Here is a 23,131-nt window from a genome sequence, read left to right as displayed (position 1 = left end):
AACCTCTACAGGTGGTCTCCTCTCTACAGAAGACATGGACACCTGGGAACCCAACCAGGCTCTGGTGTGGTAGGTAGGTTTACTCTCCCTTGTCATTGTCATACACACTACTCTCTTATCACAGCCTAGCTAATTTGGTGTTGGGTGCAAAGATTATCCACTGACAGTTAGACTAGTTGGATTATTTCTCTGGTGCTTGTAGTTTCTTCTCTTTATTAACCACATGTTTCATCTTTTTTCTTTACCAACTGTAGAGTACAAGCTTAATGACCTGTATGTAACTGGACCTATTTAGACTGAGGGTATGTCAATGCTTCCTTGTGAGATTTCCTTTTCAGAAACATGTTTTTAAATAATAAAATACGTTTTTACTTGGATTGTCCAGCACAGCTTCTGCTTTGTCTTGGCTGTAAGGAACGGGGTTCAGCGTGGTTGTCTTGGCACTGAACATGTTTTTTCACATATCCATTAAGTCCAGTTTCCCCTCTGAAAGACTTCACATGTCCTGTGACCTGATGGGAATAATATTGAGTGAGTGAGGTGGGGCATATTTGTTCTAACAGTGGTCTGCTGTTCATGTAGTCTCCCAACAGAACAGCCGAGAGAGGTCGAAAAACCACAGCCCACAGAACTGCACAGGAGGTCGGGTTAGGATCAGGGATGCAGGGGGTTCCACAGGAGGTCGGGTTAGGATCAGGGATGCAGGGGGTTCCACAGGAGGTCGGGTTAGGATCAGGGATGCAGGGGGTTCCACAGGAGGTCGGGTTAGGATCAGGGATGCAGGGGGTTCCACAGGAGGTCGGGTTAGGATCAGGGATGCAGGGGGTTCCACAGGAGGTCGGGTTAGGATCAGGGATGCAGGGGGTTCCACAGGAGGTCGGGTTAGGATCAGGGATGCAGGGGGTTCCTTTCTGTCGTTTGACTAACTCCAGTATTATATTGACATGTCATGGATACTGTTCACCAACCCATCCCAGTCGGTTTCCCCTGTGTGTCTCCCTCTGTATACACTGCCTTGCTAAAGTATTCACACCCCTTGGATTTCTTCACATTTTATTGTGTTACAAAGTGGGATTAAAATTGATTTAATTGTAATCTTTTGTCAACAATATACTCAGAATTCTCTGTAATGTCATAGTGGAACAATTATTATGACAAAAAATTAGATGACTAAAACATAGTAATTGCATAAGTGTTCAGCCCCTTTGTTCAGGCAAGCCTAAATTAGTTCAGGAGTAAACTTTCGTAAACAAATAACATAAGTTACATGAACTCACTCTGTGTGAAATAATAGGTGTTGACATGATTTTTAAATGACTAACCCTTCCTCTGTCCTCCATACATACAACATATGTAAGGTCCCTCAGCCAAGTATTGAATTTCAAGCACAGATTCAACTACAAAGACCAGGGAGCTTTTCGAAAGCCTCATAAAGAAGGGCAGTGATTGGTAGATGGGTAACAATAACAAATCAGACTTTGGATATCTCTTTTAGCATGGTTAAGTTAATAATTATTCTGTGGATTATGTATTAAACCACCCAGACACATCAAAGCTACTGAACTGAGCTGCAGGACAGGAATGAAATCCTTTCCACATTCATAACACATTTATAACCCAGGCATATCACATTTATAAGCAGTACACGTATGTGAGCTGTAGCTACGTCCACGGGACCTCCTCAGTGACCCTGCTGGGCCTTTATAACGTCTTCATCATAATGTCTTATAAAGGCTTATAATAAGTCATATCTCTCCCTCAGCAGGTCGCTCCATGTGGACAGTCCCCCCCTGGTCCCGGGGCAGAGCTTCAGCTACGTCCATGGTACCTCCTCAGTGTCCCTGCTGGGCCAGACGGTTGGTCAGAGTCTGCAGGCTGCAGCCGACCGCTGGCCCCACAGAGAGGCCCTGGTGTTCCTGCAGGATGGGGTCCGTAAGACCTTCTCCCAGTTTCAGGAGGATGTGAGTCTCCAGCGAACAGCTAGTCTCTTTCCACAGTGTGGGTGACACTAGGGAACTCCCATCCTATATATTCACATCTAATCTGTTACATCACATTTGGATGCCATGAGTCCATTCCCTCCTTACACCCTTCTCACCCAAGGAACATACATGTATGATCTGTCAGTGCATTTCTAATGGTCTTTTTAACTACACTGCTCAAAAAAATTAAGGGAACACTAAAATAACACATTTTCTAGATCTGAATGAATGAAATAATCTTATTAAATACTTTTTTCTTTACATAGTTGAATGTGCTGACAACAAAATCACACAAAAATTATCAATGGAAATCAAATTTATCAACCCATGGAGGTCTGGATTTGGAGTCACCCTCAAAATTAAAGTGGAAAACCACACTACAGGCTGATCCAACTTTGATGTAATGTCCTTAAAACAAGTCAAAATGAGGCTCAGTAGTGTATGTGGCCTCCACGTGCCTGTATGTCCTCCCTACAATGCCTGGGCATGCTCCTGATGAGGTGGCGGATGGTCTCCTGAAGGATCTCCTCCCAGACCTGGACTAAAGCATCCGCCAACTCCTGGACAGTCTGTGGTGCAACGTGGCGTTGGTGGATGGAGCGAGACATGATGTCCCAGATGTGCTCAATTGGATTCAGGTCTGGGGAACGGGCGGGCCAGTCCATAGCATCAATGCCTTCCTCTTGCAGGAACTGCTGACACACTCCAGCCACATGAGGTCTAGCATTGTCTTGCATTAGGAGGAACCCAGGGCCAACCGCACCAGCATATGGTCTGAGGATCTCATCTCGGTACCTAATGGCAGTCAGGCTACCTCTGGCGAGCACATGGAGGGCTGTGCAGCCCCCCAAAGAAATGCCACCCCACACCATGACTGACCCACCACCAAACCGGTCATGCTGGAGGATGTTGCAGGCAGCAGAACTTTCTCCACGGCATCTCCAGACTCTGTCACGTCTGTCACGTGCTCAGTGTGAACCTGTTTTCATCTGTGAAGAGCACAGGGCGCCAGTGGCGAATTTGCCAATCTTGGTGTTCTCTGGCAAATGCCAAACGTCCTGCCCGGTGTTGGGCTGTAAGCACAACCCCCACCTGTGGACGTCGGGCCCTCATACCACCCTCATGGAGTCTGTTTCTGACCGTTTGAGGAGACACATGCACATTTGTGGCCTGCAGGAGGTCATTTTGCAGGGCTCTGGCAGTGCTCCTCCTGCTCCTCCTTGCACAAAGGCGGAGGTAGCAGTCCTGCTGCTGGGTTGTTGCCCTCCTACGGCCTCCTCCACATCTCCTGATGTACTGGCCTGTCTCCTGGTAGCGCCTCCATGCTCTGGACACTACGCTGACAGACACAGCAAACCTTCTTGCCACAGCTCGCATTGATGTGCCATCCTGGATGAGCTGCACTACCTGAGCCACGTGTGGGTTGTAGACTCTGTCTCATGCTACCACTAGAGCGAAAGCACCGCCAGCATTCAAAAGTGACAAAAACATCAGCCAGGAAGCATAGGAACTGAGAAGTGGTCTGTGGTCACCACCTGCAAAACCAGTCCTTTATTGGGAGTGTCTTGCTAATTGCCTATAATTTCCACCTGTTGTCTATTCCATTTGCACAACAGCATGTGAAATTTATTGTCAATCAGTGTTGCTTCCTAAGTGGACAGTTTGATTTCACAGAAGTGTGATTGACTTGGAGTTACATTGTGTTGTTTAAGTGTTCCCTTAATTTTTTTGAGCAGTGTACATAGTGAAGTGTGGGACTGTAGAGGTTTAGGAGGGGTAACATAACAGGACTGTAGAGGTTTAGGAGGGGTAACATAACAGGACTGTAGAGGTTTAGGAGGGGTAACATAACAGGACTGTAGAGGTTTAGGAGGGGTAACATAACAGGACTGTAGAGGTTTAGGAGGGGTAACATAACAGGACTGTAGAGGTTTAGGAGGGGTAACATAACAGGACTGTAGAGGTTTAGCAGGGATAACATAACAACAGGCATTATGTTTTGTGTCTCGCTGGACTTTGAAACCTACAGTAATTCCAGTCAAAGTGTTGTCGTTGTCACGATTGTTTAAAGATTGGTCGAACCAAGGCGCAGCGTGATAAGCGTACATGTTTATTACAACTGTGCAAACACGACAAAACAACAAACAAACGATACGTGAAGTCTTAAGGTACACACAACAAACCTATACGGAACAAGATCCCACAACTAACAGGTGCCAAAAGGCTGCCTAAGTATGGTCCCCAATCAGAGACAACGAGCGACAGCTGCCTCTGATTGGGAACCACCCCGGCCAACATAGAAATAGACATACCAGATACTACACCATAGAAACAACACAACACGGAATATACACACCCTGACTCAACAAATAAACGTCCGTTGAGTCAGGGCGTGACAGTACCCCCCCCCCCCCCCAAAGGTGCGGACTCTGACCGCGCCACATAAACATAACAGGGTAGGGGCCGGGTGGGCATTCCGCCTCGGAGGCGGATCCGGCTCCGGGCGTGACCACCACTTTCTCTCCACCTCCCTGTTGCGCCCCTGGTTTGGTCTGGACCTCGGCACGCTGCTTCCCCTCTCCCCCCTCCCACGAATTACCAAGCCCTGTCTGGATCCTGGTGTGGGAGACCCCGAACCTGGAGAGGGGCTGACGTCTGGGTCTGGACTGGAACCGCTGACTGGAGCTGGACCCGACGACGGTGGATCGAACTGCACAGGCTCCGGACTGGAGCCGCTGACCGGAGCTGGACTAGGCACCGGTGGAGCGGATTGCTCTGGCTCCGGAGTGGAGCAGCTAACCAGAGCTGGATCAGGCACCGGTGGAGTGGACTGCTCTGGCTCCGGAGTGGAGCAGCTGACCAGGCTCCGGTGGGACAGGCACGGGCCGTGCCGGACTGGACACACGCACCACTGGCTTGGTGCGAGGAGCAGGAACAGGCCGGACCGGGCTGGCGACGCACACCACTGGCTTGGTGCGAGGGGCAGGAACAGGCCGGGCCGGGCTGGCGACGCGCACCACTGGCTTGGTGCGAGGGGCAGGAACAGGCCGGACCGGGCTGGCGACGCGCACCACTGGCTTGGTGCGAGGGACAGGAACAGGCCGGACCGGGCTGGAGACGCGCACCACTGGCTTGGTGCGGGGAGCAGGAACGGGCCGGGCCGGACTGGGAACATGCACCACTGGCTTGGTGCGGGGAGCAGGAACGGGCCGTACCGGACTGTGGAGGCGGACTGGAGGTCTGGAGCGGAGAGCTGACGCAACCCGTCCTGGCTGGATGCCTACTTCCACACAATATGTGTGAGGCATTAGCACAGGACGTGCGGGAGACCGGCGCAGGATATATGGGACCGAGGAGGCATACTGGAGACCACGAGCGTTGAGCCGGCACACCCCATCCTGGCTGAATGCCTATTTTCGCACGACACGTGCGTGGTGCCAGCACAGGACGTACAGGACTGTGCCGGAACACTCGCGGCACAGTACGTAGTTCCGCATAACACGGAGCCTGCCCAGTCACATGCTTCCTTGCATGAGTACGGGGAGTTGGCTCTGCTCTAACACTAGGCTCCGCCAACCACCCTTTTAGCCCCCCAAAAAATGTATCTTGGGGCTGTCTCTCGGGCTTCCTCCTCGGCCGGCACCTTCTGCGTTGCCGCTGCTCTGCTCTATAGCGCGCCTCCACTGTCTCCTCCCAAGGACGGCGATCCATTCCGGCCTGAATCTCTTCCCAAGTCCAGGATCCCTTCTCGTCCAGGATCTCCTCCCAGGTCCAGGCTGTCTGCTCCTGGACACGCTGCTTGGTCCTCATTTGGTGGGATCTTCTGTCAGGGTCGTTTACGGACGAGACGGACCAAGGCACAGCGTGATAAGCGTACATGTTTATTACAACTGTGCAAACACGACAAAACAACAAACAAACGATATGTGAAGTCTTAAGGTACACACAACAAACCTATACGGAACAAGGTCCCACAACTAACAGGTGCCAAAAGGCTGCCTAAGTATGGTACCCAATCAGAGACAACGAGCGACAGCTGCCTCTGATTGGGAACCACCCCAGCCAACATAGAAATAGACATACCAGATACTACACCATAGAAACAACAAAACACGGAATATACACACCCTGACTCAACAAATAAACGTCCCCTGAGTCAGGGCGTGACAGTTGTTGTTGGTGGTGGTTAAACATTGATATTGAAACATAAAAGGGTGGGGTAACCTGCCAACTAGAACATCCATTATGGAACACTAAATAAATCCAGAACAACGTTGATGTATTATCATCACAGTTCTAAGCATTTGATGACTGATGCTATGGCAAAGTCATATACGCAAACATCTGTCTTTGTGCATCTCTGGGCTTCTTTGAAAATAGGGATATCCTATATACTACCTGTGTCATGGTCTCCTTCCTCCCCCAGGTTGACCAGGCCGCTGCAGGTCTCCTGGCCCTGGGTCTGAAGAGAGGGGACAGACTAGAAGTCTGGGAGCCCAACACATACCACTGGATCCTGTTTCAGTTCGCCACAGCCAAGGCTGGCATCATACTGGTGAAGATGATCTATTAAATTAGATTCTAAAATGAAAATGTATTATCTGTTAGGATCTATTGTTCCTAATATTAAAGCATTGTTATTATCTCTACAGGTGTCAATAAACCCAGCCTATCAGCTGAAGGAGCTGGAGTACACCCTGAGGAAGGTATACCTTATCCAGTGTCATGTTGTTGTATATTTCCAGATTTGAATTTCAATACACTTCCTGGATTGACCGAATGAATAACTGAACAGATCCCGACCCTGGTGCTGTCTGTGTCCTTCCCAGTTTAAGACCCAGAGGTTCTGTTCTGTCTGTCTCTGTAGGTGCAGTGTAAAGCCGTGGTGTGTCCCACCCAGTTTAAGACCCAGAGGTTCTGTGACATGCTGAGACAGATCTGCCCAGAGATGGACACAGCAGAGTCAGGGGTCTTTAGGAGCTCCAGGTCTGTTAATATTGTACTATTGCACCATGAGTGAATCAACAGACCGGTATGTTAATGTTGTACTACTGCACCATGAGTGAATCAACAGACATATTGTATTACTGCACCATGAAGTAAACAAGTAACTAGCAGGATACTAATAATCATAGATACAGAACCCTGAACGTACAGTGCCTTCGGAAATTATTCAGACCCCTTGACTTTTTCCACATTTTGTTACATTACAGCCTTATTCTAAAATGGATTAAATAAATAAAAATCCTCATCAATCTACACACAATACCCCGTAATGACAAAGTGAAAACAGGTTTTTAGAAATGTATGCAAATGTTTTACAAATAAAAATCAGAAATACCTTATTTACATAAGTATTCAGACCCTTTGCTATAAGACTGAGGTCGAAGGAATTGTCCGTAGAGCTCCGAGACAGGATTGTGTCAAAGGGTACAGATCTGGGGAAGGGTACCAAAAAATTTCTGCAGCATTGAAGGTCCCCAAGAACACAGTGGCCTCTATCATTCTTACATTTACATTTTAGTCATTTAGCAGACGCTCTTATCCAGAGCGTCTTACAGGAGCAATTAGGGTTAAGTGCCTTGCTCAAGGGCACATCGACAGATTTTTCACCTAGTCGGCTTGGGGATTAGAACCAGCGACCTTTCAATTACTGGCACAACGCTCTTAACCATTAAGCTACCACATAGACTCTTCCCAGAGCTGGCCTCCCGGCCAAATTGAGGAATTGGTTGAGAAGGGCCTTGGTCAGGGAGGTGACCAAGAACCCGATCGTCACTCTGACAGAGCTCTAGAGTTCCTCTGTGGAGATGGGAGAACCTTCCAGAAGGACAACCATCTCTGCAGCACTCCAACAATCAGGCCATTATTGTAGACTGGCCAGTAAAAGGCACATGACAGCCCGCTTGGAGTTTGCCAAAATGCACCTAAAGACTCTCAGACCATGAGAAACAAGATTTTCTGGTCTGTTGAAACCAAGATTGAACTCTTTGGCCTGAATGCCAAGCGTCACATACAGAGAGATCCTTGATGAAAACCTGCTCCAGAGCGCTCAGGACCTCTGGGATGAAGGTTCACCTTCCAACAGGACAATGACCCTAAGCACAAAGCCAAGACAATGCAGGAGTGGCTTCAGGACAAGTCTCTGGATGTCCTTAAGTGGCCCAACCAGAGCCCGGACTTGAACCTGATCGAACATCTCTGATGACCTGAAAATAGCTGTGAAGCAACGCTCCCCATCTAACCTGACAGCGCTTGAGAGGATCTGCAGAGAAGAATGGGAAAAACTCCCCAAATACAGGTGTGCCAAGCTTATAGCGTCATGCCCAAGAAGACTCGAGGCTGTAATCGCTGCCAATGGCGTTTCAACAAAGTACTGAATAAAGGGTCTGAATACTTATGCACTGTATATGTGGTCTGTGGCTAACATACTTATAGCCATAGTAGAGATCCTATTAAATTACTGGAAGGGGTATGTCATGAACCCTCAAAGTTCCAGAATGGTATGATAATGGCAGCCATTTTGGTCAGGGATAAATCCAAGCCAGTCTAATTGGAACGAATGGCAGTAGAGGCATAGGGGATGCACTTCCTGCTTTTACTGATGCAGGGACATAAAAATAAGTCATGTGATACTGTATATCACAAATGGTGTAATATAATTATTGGCTCATGTAAAACAGAGTAAAAAGGGATACACTGGAATTATACTGAATTGACTCTGAATAAGAAATGTTACCACTGGTGGATGTCTATGTACCTGTAACTGTAAATGGAACCAACCTCATTGCCTGTGTATGGTGATGATGACAGACAGCAGACAGACAGGGACAGTAGAGGCCCTAATGAAGGTTGTTCCTGTAATATTACTGTAATGTAACTGTCATTGTGTTCCTGTAATATTAGCCTACTGTGTTCCTCCTGCCAGATTACCAGACCTGTGTATGGTGATAGTGTCAGACAGCAGACAGACAGGGACTGTACATGTAGAGGACGTGATGCAGGCTGGAAGCAGACAGCACCACCAGGAGCTGCAGGACCTGCAGACCAAACTGTCCTTCGACGATCCCATCAACATACAGTTCACGTCCGTAGGTATCCTGTTGAAAAGAAGAAGAATACTTTGGGCCTTGTTTCCTGGACACAGATTAAGACTAGTCTTGGACTAGGAAGCACTTTCCATAGTGATCTCCATTGAACATGATTGTTAGTCTAGGACTAGGCTTACTCTGTGTCTGGGAAACCAGCCCTTACACACCTCCACACACCCTGAGGGAATGGAAGAACAGGATAAGCTGCAGTGCAGCGCACCTGGAGCAGTAATACTGTACTACACAGTGCACACATCATATCAATACATGACTATCAACACAATATGTCATTACCCTAACCTAAACACAAAAACCATCAACAGGTATTCATTGTTTATGTCTGAGTATTAGCCTGTCTGATATCTACTGGTCTGTAGGGAACAACAGTATTAGTCTGTCTGATATCTACTGCTCTGTAGGGAACAACAGTATTAGTCTCTCTTATGTCTACTGGTCTGTAGGGAACAACAGTATTAGTCTGTCTCTCTGATGTCTACTGGTTTGTAGGGAACAACAGTATTAGTATATCTGATGTCTACTGGTCTGTAGGGAACAACAGTATTAGTCTGTCTGATGTCTACTGGTCTGTAGGGAACAACAGTATTAGTATATCTGATGTCTACTGGTCTGTAGGGAACAACAGTATTAGTCTCTCTGATATCTACTGGTCTGTAGGGAACAACAGTATTAGTCTGTCTGATATCTACTGGTCTGTAGGGAACAACAGTATTAGTCTGTCTGATATCTACTGGTCTGTAGGGAACAACAGTATTATTCTGTCTGATATCTACTGGTCTGTAGGGAACAACAGTATTAGTCTGTCTGATATCTACTGGTCTGTAGGGAACAACAGTATTATTCTGTCTGATATCTACTGGTCTGTAGGGAACAACAGTATTAGTCTGTCTGATATCTACTGGTCTGTAGGGAACAACAGTATTAGTCTGTGTGATATCTACTGGTCTGTAGGGAACGACAGTATTATTCTGTCTGATATCTACTGGTCTGTAGGGAACAACAGTATTAGTCTGTCTGATATCTACTGGTCTGTAGGGAACAACAGTATTAGTCTGTCTGATGTCTACTGGTCTGTAGGGAACAACAGTATTAGTCTGTCTGATGTCTACTGGTCTGTAGGGAACAACAGTATTAGTCTGTCTCTCTGATGTCTACTGGTCTGTAGGGAACAACAGTATTAGTATGTCTGATATCTACTGGTCTGTAGGGAACAACAGTATTAGTCTATCTGATGTCTACTGGTCCATAGGGAACAAAAGTATTAGCCTCTCTCTCTGATGTCTACTGTTGTTTAGGGAACAACAGGAAGTCCTAAAGGTGCCACCCTCTCCCACCATAACATCGTCAACAATGCCTATTTCGTAAGTCTACGGATGGGATTCAACTGGAGGGTCAGTGGATCCATGTAGTCTCTCTCTCTCTCTCTCTCTCTCTCTGTCAGTCTCTCTCTCCCTCTCTCTCTCTCTCACCATCTTTCTCTCTATCTCTCTCTCTCTCTCTCTGTCAGTCTCTCTCTCCCTCTCTCTCTCTCTCACCATCTTTCTCTCTATCTCTCTCTCTCTCTCTCTGTCAGTCTCTCTCTCCCTCTCTCTCTCTCACCATCTTTCTCTCTCTCTCTCGCTCTCTCTCTCGCTCTCTCTCTCGTTCTCTCTCTCTCTCTCTCTCTGTCTGTCGCTCTCGCGCTCTCTCTCTCTCTCTCTCTCTCTCTCTCTGTCTCTCTCTCTCTCTCGCTCATTTGCGCGCACACACACAGACATCTCTCTCTGTTAACCTCCGTATTACCTGCATCCCAATCAGACTATAAAAATGTGTGTTCCTGTACCTCTGTACCACTGCTTTGGCTCAGTGATAGGAGGGATGTGTATGGCACTGCATGGCATCACCCTGGTCTTCCCCTCTGCTGGGTACGACAGCCGTGCCAACCTGGAGGCCATCCAGAATGAAAGGTAGGTATTATGCCCTGAGACCAACCTAGAGGCTATTCAGAATGAAAGGTATGGTATATAGTAATGTCCACTAGGGGGCCCCATGACTCTTGACCAGGGGAGAACAATTGCCCCTCTCACTAAAGCCATGAAGTTCAAGGCTGACCGCGGTACTACAGGCATTGTTATAGTGAATAGGAAAATGTCAATCTTCGTGGTCAATCTTCGTGTAAATAGAAATCATGGTACCAATAATTGTTTCTATTAAACCATATTTATGTCCTTGAACCAATTATTTTAAAATCGTGCACACAGAAGTTATAAGGATTTAGTTGCTAATGGCAGCCTGTAGTACCCCGGTCGGCCTTCAACTTGAGAGACTCAATGAGAGGTGGCAGCACTGAGCTGGCCAGCAACGTCACCTCCTGGAGTAGCTCAAACTGTGCATGTTATGTATCCACGAGACACCATCTTAACCAACTTTATTTGGCTTCAGATGCGTTATTGAGTCTTCAAATAGGAATTAATGGTGTCACGTGATCGATGGCTTTGTCCATTCATATACAGTCATTGATCTTGATTCATACCAAAGGAACTCAGCATCAATAGTATGGGGATACCACTAAAGGAACTCAGCATCAATAGTATGGGGATACCACTAAAGAAACTCAGCATAAATGGTATGGAGATAGCACTAAAGAATCTCAGCATTAATGGTATGGAGATACCACTAAAGAAACTCAGCATTAATAGTATGGGGATACCACTAAAGAAACTCAACATTAATAGTATGTAGATACGACTAAAGGAACCAATGATGTGCAGTGCATTCGGAAGGTATTCAGACCCCTTGACTTTTTCCACATTTTGTTAAGTTACAGCTTTATTCTAAAATCGATTAAATAGTTAGTTTTTCTCATCAATCTACACATATTACCCCATAATGACAAAGCAAAAATAGGTTTTTAAAAATGTTTGCAAATGTATTAAAAATATCACATTCACATAAGTATTCAGACCCTTTACTCAGTACTTTGTTGAAGCACCTTTGGCAGCGATTACAGCCTCAAGTCTTCTTGGGAATGACGCGACAAGCTTGGCACTGTCACGGTTTCGGCCGAGGCTGCTCCTCCTCCTGGTTCGGGCAGGCTTCGGCGGTCGTCGTCCCCGGAGTACTAGCTGCCACCGATCTATGTTTCATGTTCGTTTGGTTTTGTCTTGATGTTGTACACCTGTGTCTTGTTAGTCCTCGTTAGTGTCCTATTTAGTTCTCGTTGTGTGTGTTTGTCTTTGTGTGTGATTGCTCTTCTGTTTTGTGTTGGAGCTACGTACTTCCCTCCAGTGTTTTGGAGAGGTTTTTCGCACATGTTAGTGCGCCGTTTGTTTGACGCCTGTGTGCGCCGTTATTTCGCCTTCGGGCTAATTGTGCTTATTTTCTACGTGAATATTGCACTAAAGTCTTTTGGACTGAGCTTCTGCGTCCTGCGCTTGATTCATGCACCACACCCACCTTCAGCACCCCTTGACAGGCACATTCAGAGACTTGTCCCAAAGCCACTCCTGCGTTGCCTTGGCTGTGTGCTTAGGGTCGTTGTCCGGTTGGATGGTGAACCTTTGCCCCAGTCTGAGGTCCTGAGCGCTCTGGAGCAGGTTTTCATCAAGGATCTCTCTGTACTTTGCTCCGTTCATCTTTCCCTCGATCCTGACTAGTCTCCCAGTCCCTGCCGCTGAAAAACATCCCCACAGCATGATGCTGCCACCCCCATGCTTCAACGAAGGGATGGTGCCAGGTTTCCTCCAGATGTGACACATGGCATTCAGGCCAATGAGTACAATCTTGGTTTCAACAGACCAGAGAATCTTGTTTCTCATGGTCTGAGAGTCCTTCAGGTGCCTTTTGGCAAACTCCAAGTGGGCTGTCATGTGCCTTTTACTGAGGAGTGGCTTCTGTCTGGCCACTCTACCATAAATGTCTTATTGGTGGAGTGCTGCAGAGATGGTTGTCCTTCTGGAAGATTCTCCCATCTCCACAGAGGAACTCTGAAGCTCTGTCAGAGTGACCATCGGGTTCTTGGTCACCTCCTTGACGAAGGCCCTTCTCCCCCGATTGCTCAGTTTTGCCGGGCAGCCAGCTCTGGGAAGAGTCTTGGTGGTTCCAAACTTCTTCCATTTAAGAATGGGGACCTTCAATGCTGCAGACATGTTTTGGTACCCTTCCCCAGATCTGTGCCTCGACACAATCCTGTCTCGGAGCTCTATGGACAATTCCTTCGACCTCATGGCTTGGATTTTGCTCTGACATGCACTGTCAACTGGGACCTTATACAGACAGGTGTGTGCCTTTCCAAATAATGTCCAATCAATTGAATTTACCACAGGTGGACTCCAATCAAGTTGTAGAAACATCTCAAGGATGATCAATGGAAACAGGATGCACCTGAGCTCAATTTCGAGTCTCATAGCAAAGGGTCTGAATATTTATGTAAATAAGGTATTTCTGTTTTTTATTTTTGAAAAAATTTCTAAAAACCTGTTTTCACTTTGTCATTACGGGGTATTGTGTGTAGATTGATGAGGAAAATAATTTATTTTATCAATTTTAGAATAAGGCTGTAACGTGATAAAATGTGGAAAAAGGGAAGGGGTCTGAATAATTTCCAAATGCACTGGACTGCTGATGCTATGTATTGGCCATTGAGAGGCATTGAAGCTACCGGTCGGCCATATTGGCACTCCACAGTAGGAGCAGTCCTCCATAGGAATTAATGGAATTCTACAGTATTTCAACTAAATGTTCCAAGGACAAAATTAAATGTATTTTTGTTGTAGTGGTGACAGTAACATTAGTATTAAAAAAGATGTATACTTCAAGGAAAATGTTTTTATATGTTAAAATAAAATGTTTAGCTCACATAATATCATTTTTTATTATCCTTTAAGGTGCCTGTAATAAAATAAATGTGGCTAAAAACCAATGTAGACATTAATCAATGCATTTCTTTAGTTTCCAATATATTTGTTTTCACTATGGTGAAAGACATTTCCAAGATGGAGGCATGGTGGCTTCAACACAGCGCCCCCTATTAGTAATCTAGTGTATATTTAAATAATTGAAAGGAACTCAGCATCAATAGTAAGTGGATACCACTAAAGGAACTCAGCATCAATAGTATGGGGATTCCACTAAAGGAACTCAGCATCAATAGTGTGGGGATACCACTAAAGGAACTCAGCATCAATAGGATGGTGATACCACTAAAGGAACAGCATCAATAGTATGGGGATACCACTAAAGGAACTCAGCATCAATAGTATGGGGATACCACTAAAGGAACTCAGCATCAATAGGATGGTGATACCACTAAAGGAACAGCATCAATAGTATGGGGATACCACTAAAGGAACTCAGCATCAATAGTATGGGGATACCACTAAAGGAACTCAGCATCAATAGTATGGGGATACCACTAAAGGAACTCAGCATCAATAGGATGTGGATACCACTAAAGGAACTCAGCATCAATAGTATGGGGATACCACTAAAGGAACTCAGCATCAATAGTATGGGGATACCACTAAAGGAACTCAGCATCAATAGTGTGGGGATACCACTAAAGGAACTCAGCATCAATAGGATGGTGATACCACTAAAGGAACAGCATCAATAGTATGGGGATACCACTAAAGGAACTCAGCATCAATAGTGTGGGGATACCACTAAAGGAACTCAGCATCAATAGTATGGTGATACCACTAAAGGAATTCAGCATTAATAGTATGGGGATACCACTAAAGGAACTCATTATCAATAGTATGGGGATACCACTAAAGGAACTCAGCATCAATAGTATGGGGATACCACTAAAGGAACTCAGCATCAATAGTATGGGGATACCACTAAAGGAACTCAGCATCAATAGTATGGGGATACCACTAAAGGAACTCAGCATCAATAGGATGGTGATACCACTAAAGGAACTCAGCATTAATAGTATGGGGATACCACTAAAGGAACTCAGCATCAATAGGATGGTGATACCACTAAAGGAACTCAGCATAAAAAATATGGAGATACCACTAAAGGAACTCTGTCTCCATGGTATGGGGATACCACTAAAGGAACTCTGTCTCCATGGTATTTATTATGACAACGATGTCTGTTTCAGGTGCAATTTCCTCTACAGCACTCCTACCATGTACATTGACATGCTTGGACAGCCTGACCTTCACAAGTACGACCTGTCATCAGTTGAAACTGGTGAGAGATTTGAAGATGAAGCAATGTTTATGTTTGTTTAAAATGTTGTTGGTTGTGAATTGGTATACTGAAGTTTAAGCCATTAGGGGCTGTAACTGTAAACACAACATGCAACAATTTCAAAGATTTTACAGTTCATATAAGGAAATCAGTCAATTGAAATAAATTCATTAGGCCCTAATCTATGGATTTCACATGACTGGGAAGGGCATAGCCATGGGTGGGCCTGGGAGGGCATAGGCCCCCCCCACTTGGGAGCCAGGCGCACCCACTGGGGAGCCAGGCCCAGCCAATCAGAATGAGTTTTCTCCACAAAAGGGCTTTATTACAGACAGAAATACTCCTCAGCCCAAAACTTGAGACTTCTGTGGCATTGTGTTGTGTGACAAAACTGCACATTTTAGAGTGGCCTTTTATTGTCCCCAGCACAAGGTGCACCTGTGTAATGATCATGCTGTTTAATCAGAAAATCACATTGTATGATTTTTAAGTAATTCATTTGCATTTTATTGCATGACATAAGTATTTGATCACCTACCAACCAGTAAGAATTCCGGCTCTCACAGACCTGTTAGTTTTTCTTTAAGAAGCCCTCATGTTCTCCACTCATTACCTGTATTAACTGAACCTGTTTGAACTCGTTACCTGTATAAAAGACACCTGTTCACACACTCAATCAAACAGACTCCAACCTCTCCACAATGGCCAAGACCAGAGAGCTGTGTAAGGACATCAGGAATAAAATTGTAGACCTGCACAAGGCTGGGATGGGCTACAGGACAATAGGCAAGCAGCTTGGTGAGAAGGCAACAAATGTTGGCGCAATTATTAGAAAATGGAAGAAGTTCAAGATGACGGTCAATCACCCTCGGTCTGGGGCTCCATGCAAGATCTCACCTCGTGGGGCATCAATGATCATGAGGAAGGTGAGGGATCAGCCCAGAACTACACGGCAGGACCTGGTCAATGACCTGAAGAGAGCTGGGAGCACAGTCTCAAAGAAAACCATTAGTAACACACTGCGCCGTCATGGATTAAAATCCTGCAGCACACGCAAGATCCCCCTGCTCAAGCCAGCGCATGTCCAGGCCCGTCTGAAGTTTGCCAATGACCATCTGGATGATCCAGAGGAGGAATGGGAGAAGGTAATGTGGTGATGAGACAAAAATAGAGCTTTTTGGTCTAAACTCCACTCGCCGTGTTTGGAGGAAGGAGAAGGATGAGTACAACCCCAAGAACACCATCTCAACCGTGAAGCATGGAGGTGAAAACATCATTCTTTGGGGATGCTTTTCTGCAAAGGGGACAGGACGACTGCACCGTATTGAGGGGAGGATGGATGGGGCCATGTATCGCGAGATCTTGGCCAACAACCTCCTTCCCTCAGTAAGAGCATTGAAGATGGGTCGTGGCTGGGTCTTCCAGTATGACAATGACCCGAAACACACAGCCAGGGCAACTAAGGAGTGGCTCCGTAAGAAGCATCTCAAGGTCCTGGAGTGGCCTAGCCAGTCTCCAGACCTGAACCCAATAGAAAATCTTTGGAGGGAGCTGAAAGTCTGTATTACCCAGCGACAGCCCCGAAACCTGAAGGATCTGGAGAAGGTCTGTATGGAGGAGTAGGCCAAAATCCCTGCTGCAGTGTGTGCAAACCTGGTCAAGACCTACAGGAAACGTATGATCTCTGTAATTGCAAACAAAGGTTTCTGTACGAAATATTAAGTTCTGCTTTTCTGATATATCAAATACTTATGTCATGCAATAAAATGCAAATGAATTACTTAAAAATCATACAATGTGATTTTCTGGATTTTTGTTCACTTCACAGTTGAAGTGTACCTTTGATAAAAATTACAGACCTCTACATGCTTTGTAAGTAGGAAAACCTGCAAAATCGGCAGTGTATCAAATACTCCCCACTGTATAGCTCATCTCTTGGCAGTAGTACCGTAGACTACTTTATCATTGACCTCAACCCAGAGTCTCTCAGAGCGTTCACAGTCAGCCCACTGACACCCCTGTCAGACCACAGCAAAATCACAGTCTACTTGAACAGAGCAATACTCAATCATGAGGCATCAAAGCCAAATGAACTGAATAATATTAAGAAATGCTATAGATGGAAGGAAAGTAGTGTCGAAACCTACCAAAAAACAATTAGGCAACAACAAATTCAATCCCTTTTAGACAACTTCCTGGACAAAACGTTCCACTGTAATAGTGAAGGTGTAAACTTGCCAGTAGAAAACCTAAACAGTATATTTGACCTCTCAGCTTCCCTATCAAATCTAGAAATCTCTAACAGAAAACCAAAGAAAAGTAACAACAATGACAAATGGTTTGATGAACAATGCAAAAACCTAAGAAGAAATTGAGAAACCGATCCAACCAAAAACATAGAGACCCAGAAAACCTGAGCCTACGCCTTCACTATGGTGAATTACTAAAATAATACAGAAATACACTATGGAAAAAGAAGGAACAGCATGAAATCAGCTCAATGTAAATAAAGAATCCATAGACTCTATCCACTTCTGGGAAAATTGGAAAACACTAAACAAACAAAAACACGAAGAGCTATCCATTCAAAACTGAGATGTTTGGGTAAACCACTTCTCCAATCTTTTTGCTCATATAACAAAGAACAAACAGCAAAAAAATATACATGATCAAATGCAAATCTTAGAATCAACTATTAAAGACTACCAGAACCCACTGGATTCTCCAATTACATTGAATGAACTACAGGACAAAATACAAACCCTCCAACCCAAAAAGGCCTGTGGTGTTGATGGTTAAATTATTTAAATTATATTTAATTATCAATTAAATTATCAAATATACAGACCACAAATTCCAGTTGGCTATACTTAAACTATTTAACATCATCCTTAGCTCTGGCATCTTCCCCAATATTTGGAACCAAGGACTGATCACCCCAATCCACAAAAGTGGAGACAAATTTGACCCCAATAACTACCGTGGGGTATGCATCAACAGCAACCTTGAGAAAAACCTCTGCATTATCATTAACAGCAGACTAGTTCATTTCCTCAGTGAAAACAATGTGCTGAGCAAATGTCAAATTGGCTTTTTACCAAATTACCGTTCAACAAACCACATATTCTCCCTGCACACCCTAATTGACAAACAAACAAAACAAAACAAAGGCAAAGTCTTCTCATGCTTTGTTGATTTCAAAAAAGCTTTTGACTCAATTTTGCATGAGGGTCTGCTATACAAATTGATGGAAAGTGGTGTTAGGGGAAAAACATACGACATCATAAAATCCATGTACACAAACAACAAGTGTGCGGTTAAAATTAGCAAAAAAAACACATTTCTTTCCACAGGGCCGTGGGGTGAGACAGGGATGCAGTTTAAGCCCCACTCTCTTCAACATATATATAAACGAATTGGCGAGGGCACTAGAACAGTCTGCAGCACCCGGCCTCACCCTACTTGCTGATGATCTGGTGCTTCTGTCACCAACCAAGGAGGGTTGGTGTATGTATTTCAAGGCCTACCTTCAAACTCAGTGCCTCTTTGCTTGACATCATGGGAAAATCAAAAGAAATCAGCCAATATCTCAGAAAAGAAATTGTAAACAATTCTGGTTCATCCTTGGGAGCAATTTCCAAATGCCTGAAGGTACCACGTTCATCTGTACAAACAATAGTACGCAAGTATAAACACCATGGGAACACGCAGCCGTCATACCACTCAGGAAGGAGACGCGTTCTGTCTCCTAGAGGTGAACGTACTTTGGTGCGAAAAGTGAAAATCAATCCTAGAACAACAGCAAAGGACCTTGTGAAGATGCTGGAGGAAACAGGTACAAAAGTATCTATATCCACAGTAAAACGAGTCCCATATCGACATAACCTGAAAGGCCGCTCAGCAAGGAAGAAGCCACTGCTCCAAAACCGCCATAAAAAAGCCAGACTACGGTTTGCAACTGCACATGGGGACAAAGATTGGACTTTTTGGAGAAATGTCCTCTGGTCTGATGAAACAAAAATAGAACTGTTTGGCCATAATGATCATTGTTACGTTTGGAGGAAAAAGGGGAACGCTTGCAAGCCGAAGAACACCATCCCAACCGTGAAGCACGGGGGTGGCAGCATCATGCTGAGGGGGTGCTTTGCTGCAGGAGGGACTGGTGCGCTTCACAAAATAGATGGCATCATGAGGAAGGAAAATGATGTGGATATATTGAAGCAACATCTCAAGACATCAGTCAGGAAGTTAAAGCTTGGTCGCAAATGGGTCTTCCAAATGGACAATGACCCCAAGCATACTTCCAAAGTTGTGGCAAAATGGCTTAAGGACAACACAGTCAAGGTATTGGAGTGGCCATCACAAAGCCCTGACCTCAATCCTATAGAAAATGTGTGGGCAGAACTGAAAAAGTGTGTGCGAGCAAGGAGGCCTACAAACCTGACTCAGTTACACCAGCTCTGTCAGGAGGAATGTGCCAAAATTCACCCAACTTATTGTGGGAAGCTTGTGGAAGGCTACCCGAAACGTTTGACCCAAGTTAAACAATTTAAAGGCAATGCTACCAAATACTAATTGAGTGTATGTAAACTTCTGACCCACTGGGAATGTAGTGAAAGAAATAAAAGCTGAAATAAATAATTCTCTCTACTATTATTCTGACATTTCACATTCTTAAAATAAAGTGGTGATCCTAACTGACCTAAGACAGGGAATTTTGACTAGGATTAAAAGTCAGGAATTGTGAAAAACTGAGTTTAAATGTGTTTGGCTAAGGTGTATGTAAACTTCCGACTTCAACTGTAGATCTTCTGCACAGATTCTGTCAGACCTGGGCCCTGACAGTAAATCTCAGTAAGACAAAAATAATAGTGTTCCAAAAAAGGTCCAGTTGCCAGGACCACAAATACAAATTCCATCTAGACACCGTTGGCCTAGAGCACACAAAAAACTATCCTTACCTTGGCTTAAACATAAGCGCCACAGGTAACTTCCACAAAGCTGTGAACGATCTGAGAGAAAAGGCATCAAATGCCATCAAAAGGAGCGCCACAGGTAACTTCCACAAAGCTGTGAACGATCTGAGAGACAAGGCAAGAAGGGCCTTCTATGCCATCAAAAGGAACATCAAATTCAACATACCAATTAGGATCTGGCAAAAAATACTTGAATCAGTTATAGAACCCATTGCCCTTTATGGTTGTGAGGTCTGGGGTCCGCTCACCAACCAAGAATTCACAAAATGGGACAAACACCAAATTGAGACTCTGCATGCAGAATTCTGCAAAAAATATCCTCTGTGTACAAAGAAAAATACAAAAAAATGCATGCAGAGCAGAATTAGGCAGATACCCGCTAATTACCCAAATCCAAAAAAAAAGAGCAGTTAAATTCTATAACCACTTAAAAGGAAGCGATTTCCAAACCTTCCATAACAAAGCCATCACCTACAGAGAGATGAACTTGGAGAAGAGTCCCCTAAGCAAGCTGGTCCTGGGGCTCTGTTCACAAACACAAACAGACCCCACAGAGCCCCAGGATAACAACACAATTAGACCCAACCAAATCATGAGAAAACAAAAAGAGAATGACTTGACACATTGGAAATAATTAACAAAAAAACAGAGCAAACTTGAATGCTATTTGGCCCTAAACAGGGAGTACACAGAGGCAGAATACCTGACCACTGTGACTGACCCAAACTTAAGGAAAGCTTTGACTATGTACAGACTCAGTGAGCATAGCCTTGCTATGGAGAAAGGCTGCCATAGGCAGACCTGGCTCTCAAGAGAATACAGGCTATATGCACACTGACCACAAAATGAGGTGGAAACTGAGCTGCACTTCCTAACCTCCTGCCAAATGTATGACCATGTTAGAGACACATATTTCCTTCAGATTACACAGATCCACAAAGAAAACAAACCCAATTTTGATAAACTCCCTTATCTACTGGGTGAAATACCACAGTGTGCCATCACAGCAGCAATATTTGTGACCTGTTGCCACAAGAAAAGGGCAACCAGTGAAGAACAAACACCATTGTAACTACAACCCACATTTATGTTTATTTATTTTCCCTTTTGTACTTTAACTATTTGCACATTGTTAAAACACTGTATATATACATAATATGACATTTGAAATGTCTTTATTATTTTTGCAACTTCTGAGTGTAATGTTTACTGTTAATATTTATTGTTTACTTCACTTTTATTGAATTGAGAGAGAGAGAGAGAGAGAGAGAGAGAGAGAGAGAGAGAGAGAGAGAGAGAGAGAGAGAGAGAGAGAGAGAGAGAGAGAGAGAGAGAGAGAGAGAGAGAGAGAGAGAGAGAGAGAGAGAGAGAGAGAGACAGAGAGAGAGACACAGAGAGAGAGACACAGAGAGAGAGAGACACAGAGAGAGACACAGAGAGAGACCTAGACAGCAACAGATAAAAAGTGAGACCGAACGTCAACTGTGAATGTCTCTCCACAGTGATATAGCCAGTCTGGACAGGTTTGGGTACTGCCGTATAGTGGGACGTATAAAGGACATGATCATACGTGGAGGAGAGAACATCTACCCTGCTGAGATAGAGCAGTTCCTTCACACCCATTCCAAAGTACAGGAGGCCCAGGTGAGAACCACACCCATCCCAAAGTACAGGAGGCCCAGGTGAGAACCACACCCATCCCAATGTACAGGAGGCCCAGGACTCAGCACCACTAGAGGGCAGCAGAGAAAATCTATCTAGGAAATGTTAGTACCAAACCCTTAGTTCTAGAACCTTTCATTTCCTGTCTTCATTTCTCAATACTCCTATCACCATATGATAGCCAACAGTAGGTATGATTGGAACAGTTTTCTGATTGTAGTATATCCAAATCCATACACAAAAAAAAACTGTATGCACGTATGACTGTAAGTCGCTTTGGATAAAAGCGTCTGCTAAATGGCATATTATTATTATTATTATTATTATTATTATTATTATTATTATTATTATTATTATTATATCCAAGTGTTTATTTTCTCTCCCTGTCCCGTCCACCTCTCTTTCTCCCCAGGTGATAGGTGTGAGAGATGAGAGGATGGGGGAACAGGTGTGTGCCTGTATCAGACTGAAGGAGGGGCAGGACTGTAGCAGAGAGGAGATCAGAGACTTCTGCAAGGGACAGGTGACACAGAGACAGGAAGTGACATGACCTGTGAATCGATCATTGTCAGGCTTAGAACTTCTCCTATGTCAACTGTTATATACTATGTTATATTGAGTTTATAGCTACATGCATCTGCTTCTACTGTTCCAGATTTCTCACTTCAAGATCCCACACTATGTGGTGTTTGTGGACAGCTATCCACTGACTGCCTCTGGAAAGGTAGGATAGCTTTATGACAGCGTGTTTTCTCTGTCTTAATTCAGATCATCAGTTGACCAATGTTCTGTATCATGATCACCTCTCTGCTTTCCCTTTCCTAGATCCAGGAGATCAAACTGAGGGAGGAGATGGAGAAGACCTGGGTCTTTGATGGACAGGGCTAATTGCAACCAACATGTCAACACGAGGTGATCTCTTGTTAAACCATCAATGTGCCTTAAAGATCACCCGCACAGTGAATCTGAACTGCAACCACTATTGGTCACCGTATTCCCGCTCCCTAAAGCTGATGTGGTGTTAACGTTTAGTCGTGGTTGCTGACAACATTTGTTTTAAACTATTTTGTCCTCTGGTAGGTATTATCTTCTGTATAAATTAAACCTACTATTTCAGCAGACTAAGCACACATTTAACTATTTGACAATCATTTTGTGCAACTGAAATGAGGTATTTCCTTGTTAAGGAAGGTCCCATGTAGCTCAGTTGGTAGAGCAT

The 23,131-nt window shown here is 44.7% G+C and overlaps 1 protein-coding gene across 1 annotated transcript; it reads left to right on the top strand.

Moving 5' to 3' along the window:
• Nucleotides 1-34: 34 nt before the first annotated feature.
• On the top strand, nt 35-22,800 carry LOC311103261 (medium-chain acyl-CoA ligase ACSF2, mitochondrial-like; the record flags this gene model as incomplete). Its single annotated transcript, XM_084144795.1, has 13 exons — nt 35-69; nt 1,766-1,961; nt 6,409-6,537; nt 6,635-6,688; nt 6,850-6,968; nt 8,911-9,073; nt 10,387-10,452; nt 10,889-11,037; nt 15,183-15,274; nt 21,740-21,894; nt 22,325-22,435; nt 22,568-22,636; nt 22,738-22,800. 13 exons carry the CDS (start codon nt 35-37, stop codon nt 22,798-22,800), a joined length of 1,401 nt encoding a protein of 466 aa, XP_084000921.1.
• Nucleotides 22,801-23,131: the final 331 nt, after the last annotated feature.

The sequence above is a fragment of the Coregonus lavaretus genome (assembly GCF_964263955.1).
Source record: "Coregonus lavaretus genome assembly, chromosome: 28".
Taxonomy (NCBI): domain Eukaryota; kingdom Metazoa; phylum Chordata; class Actinopteri; order Salmoniformes; family Salmonidae; genus Coregonus; species Coregonus lavaretus.
The sequence above is the reverse complement of the archived record's forward strand: the minus strand, read 5'-3'. Positions and strand labels throughout refer to the sequence as shown.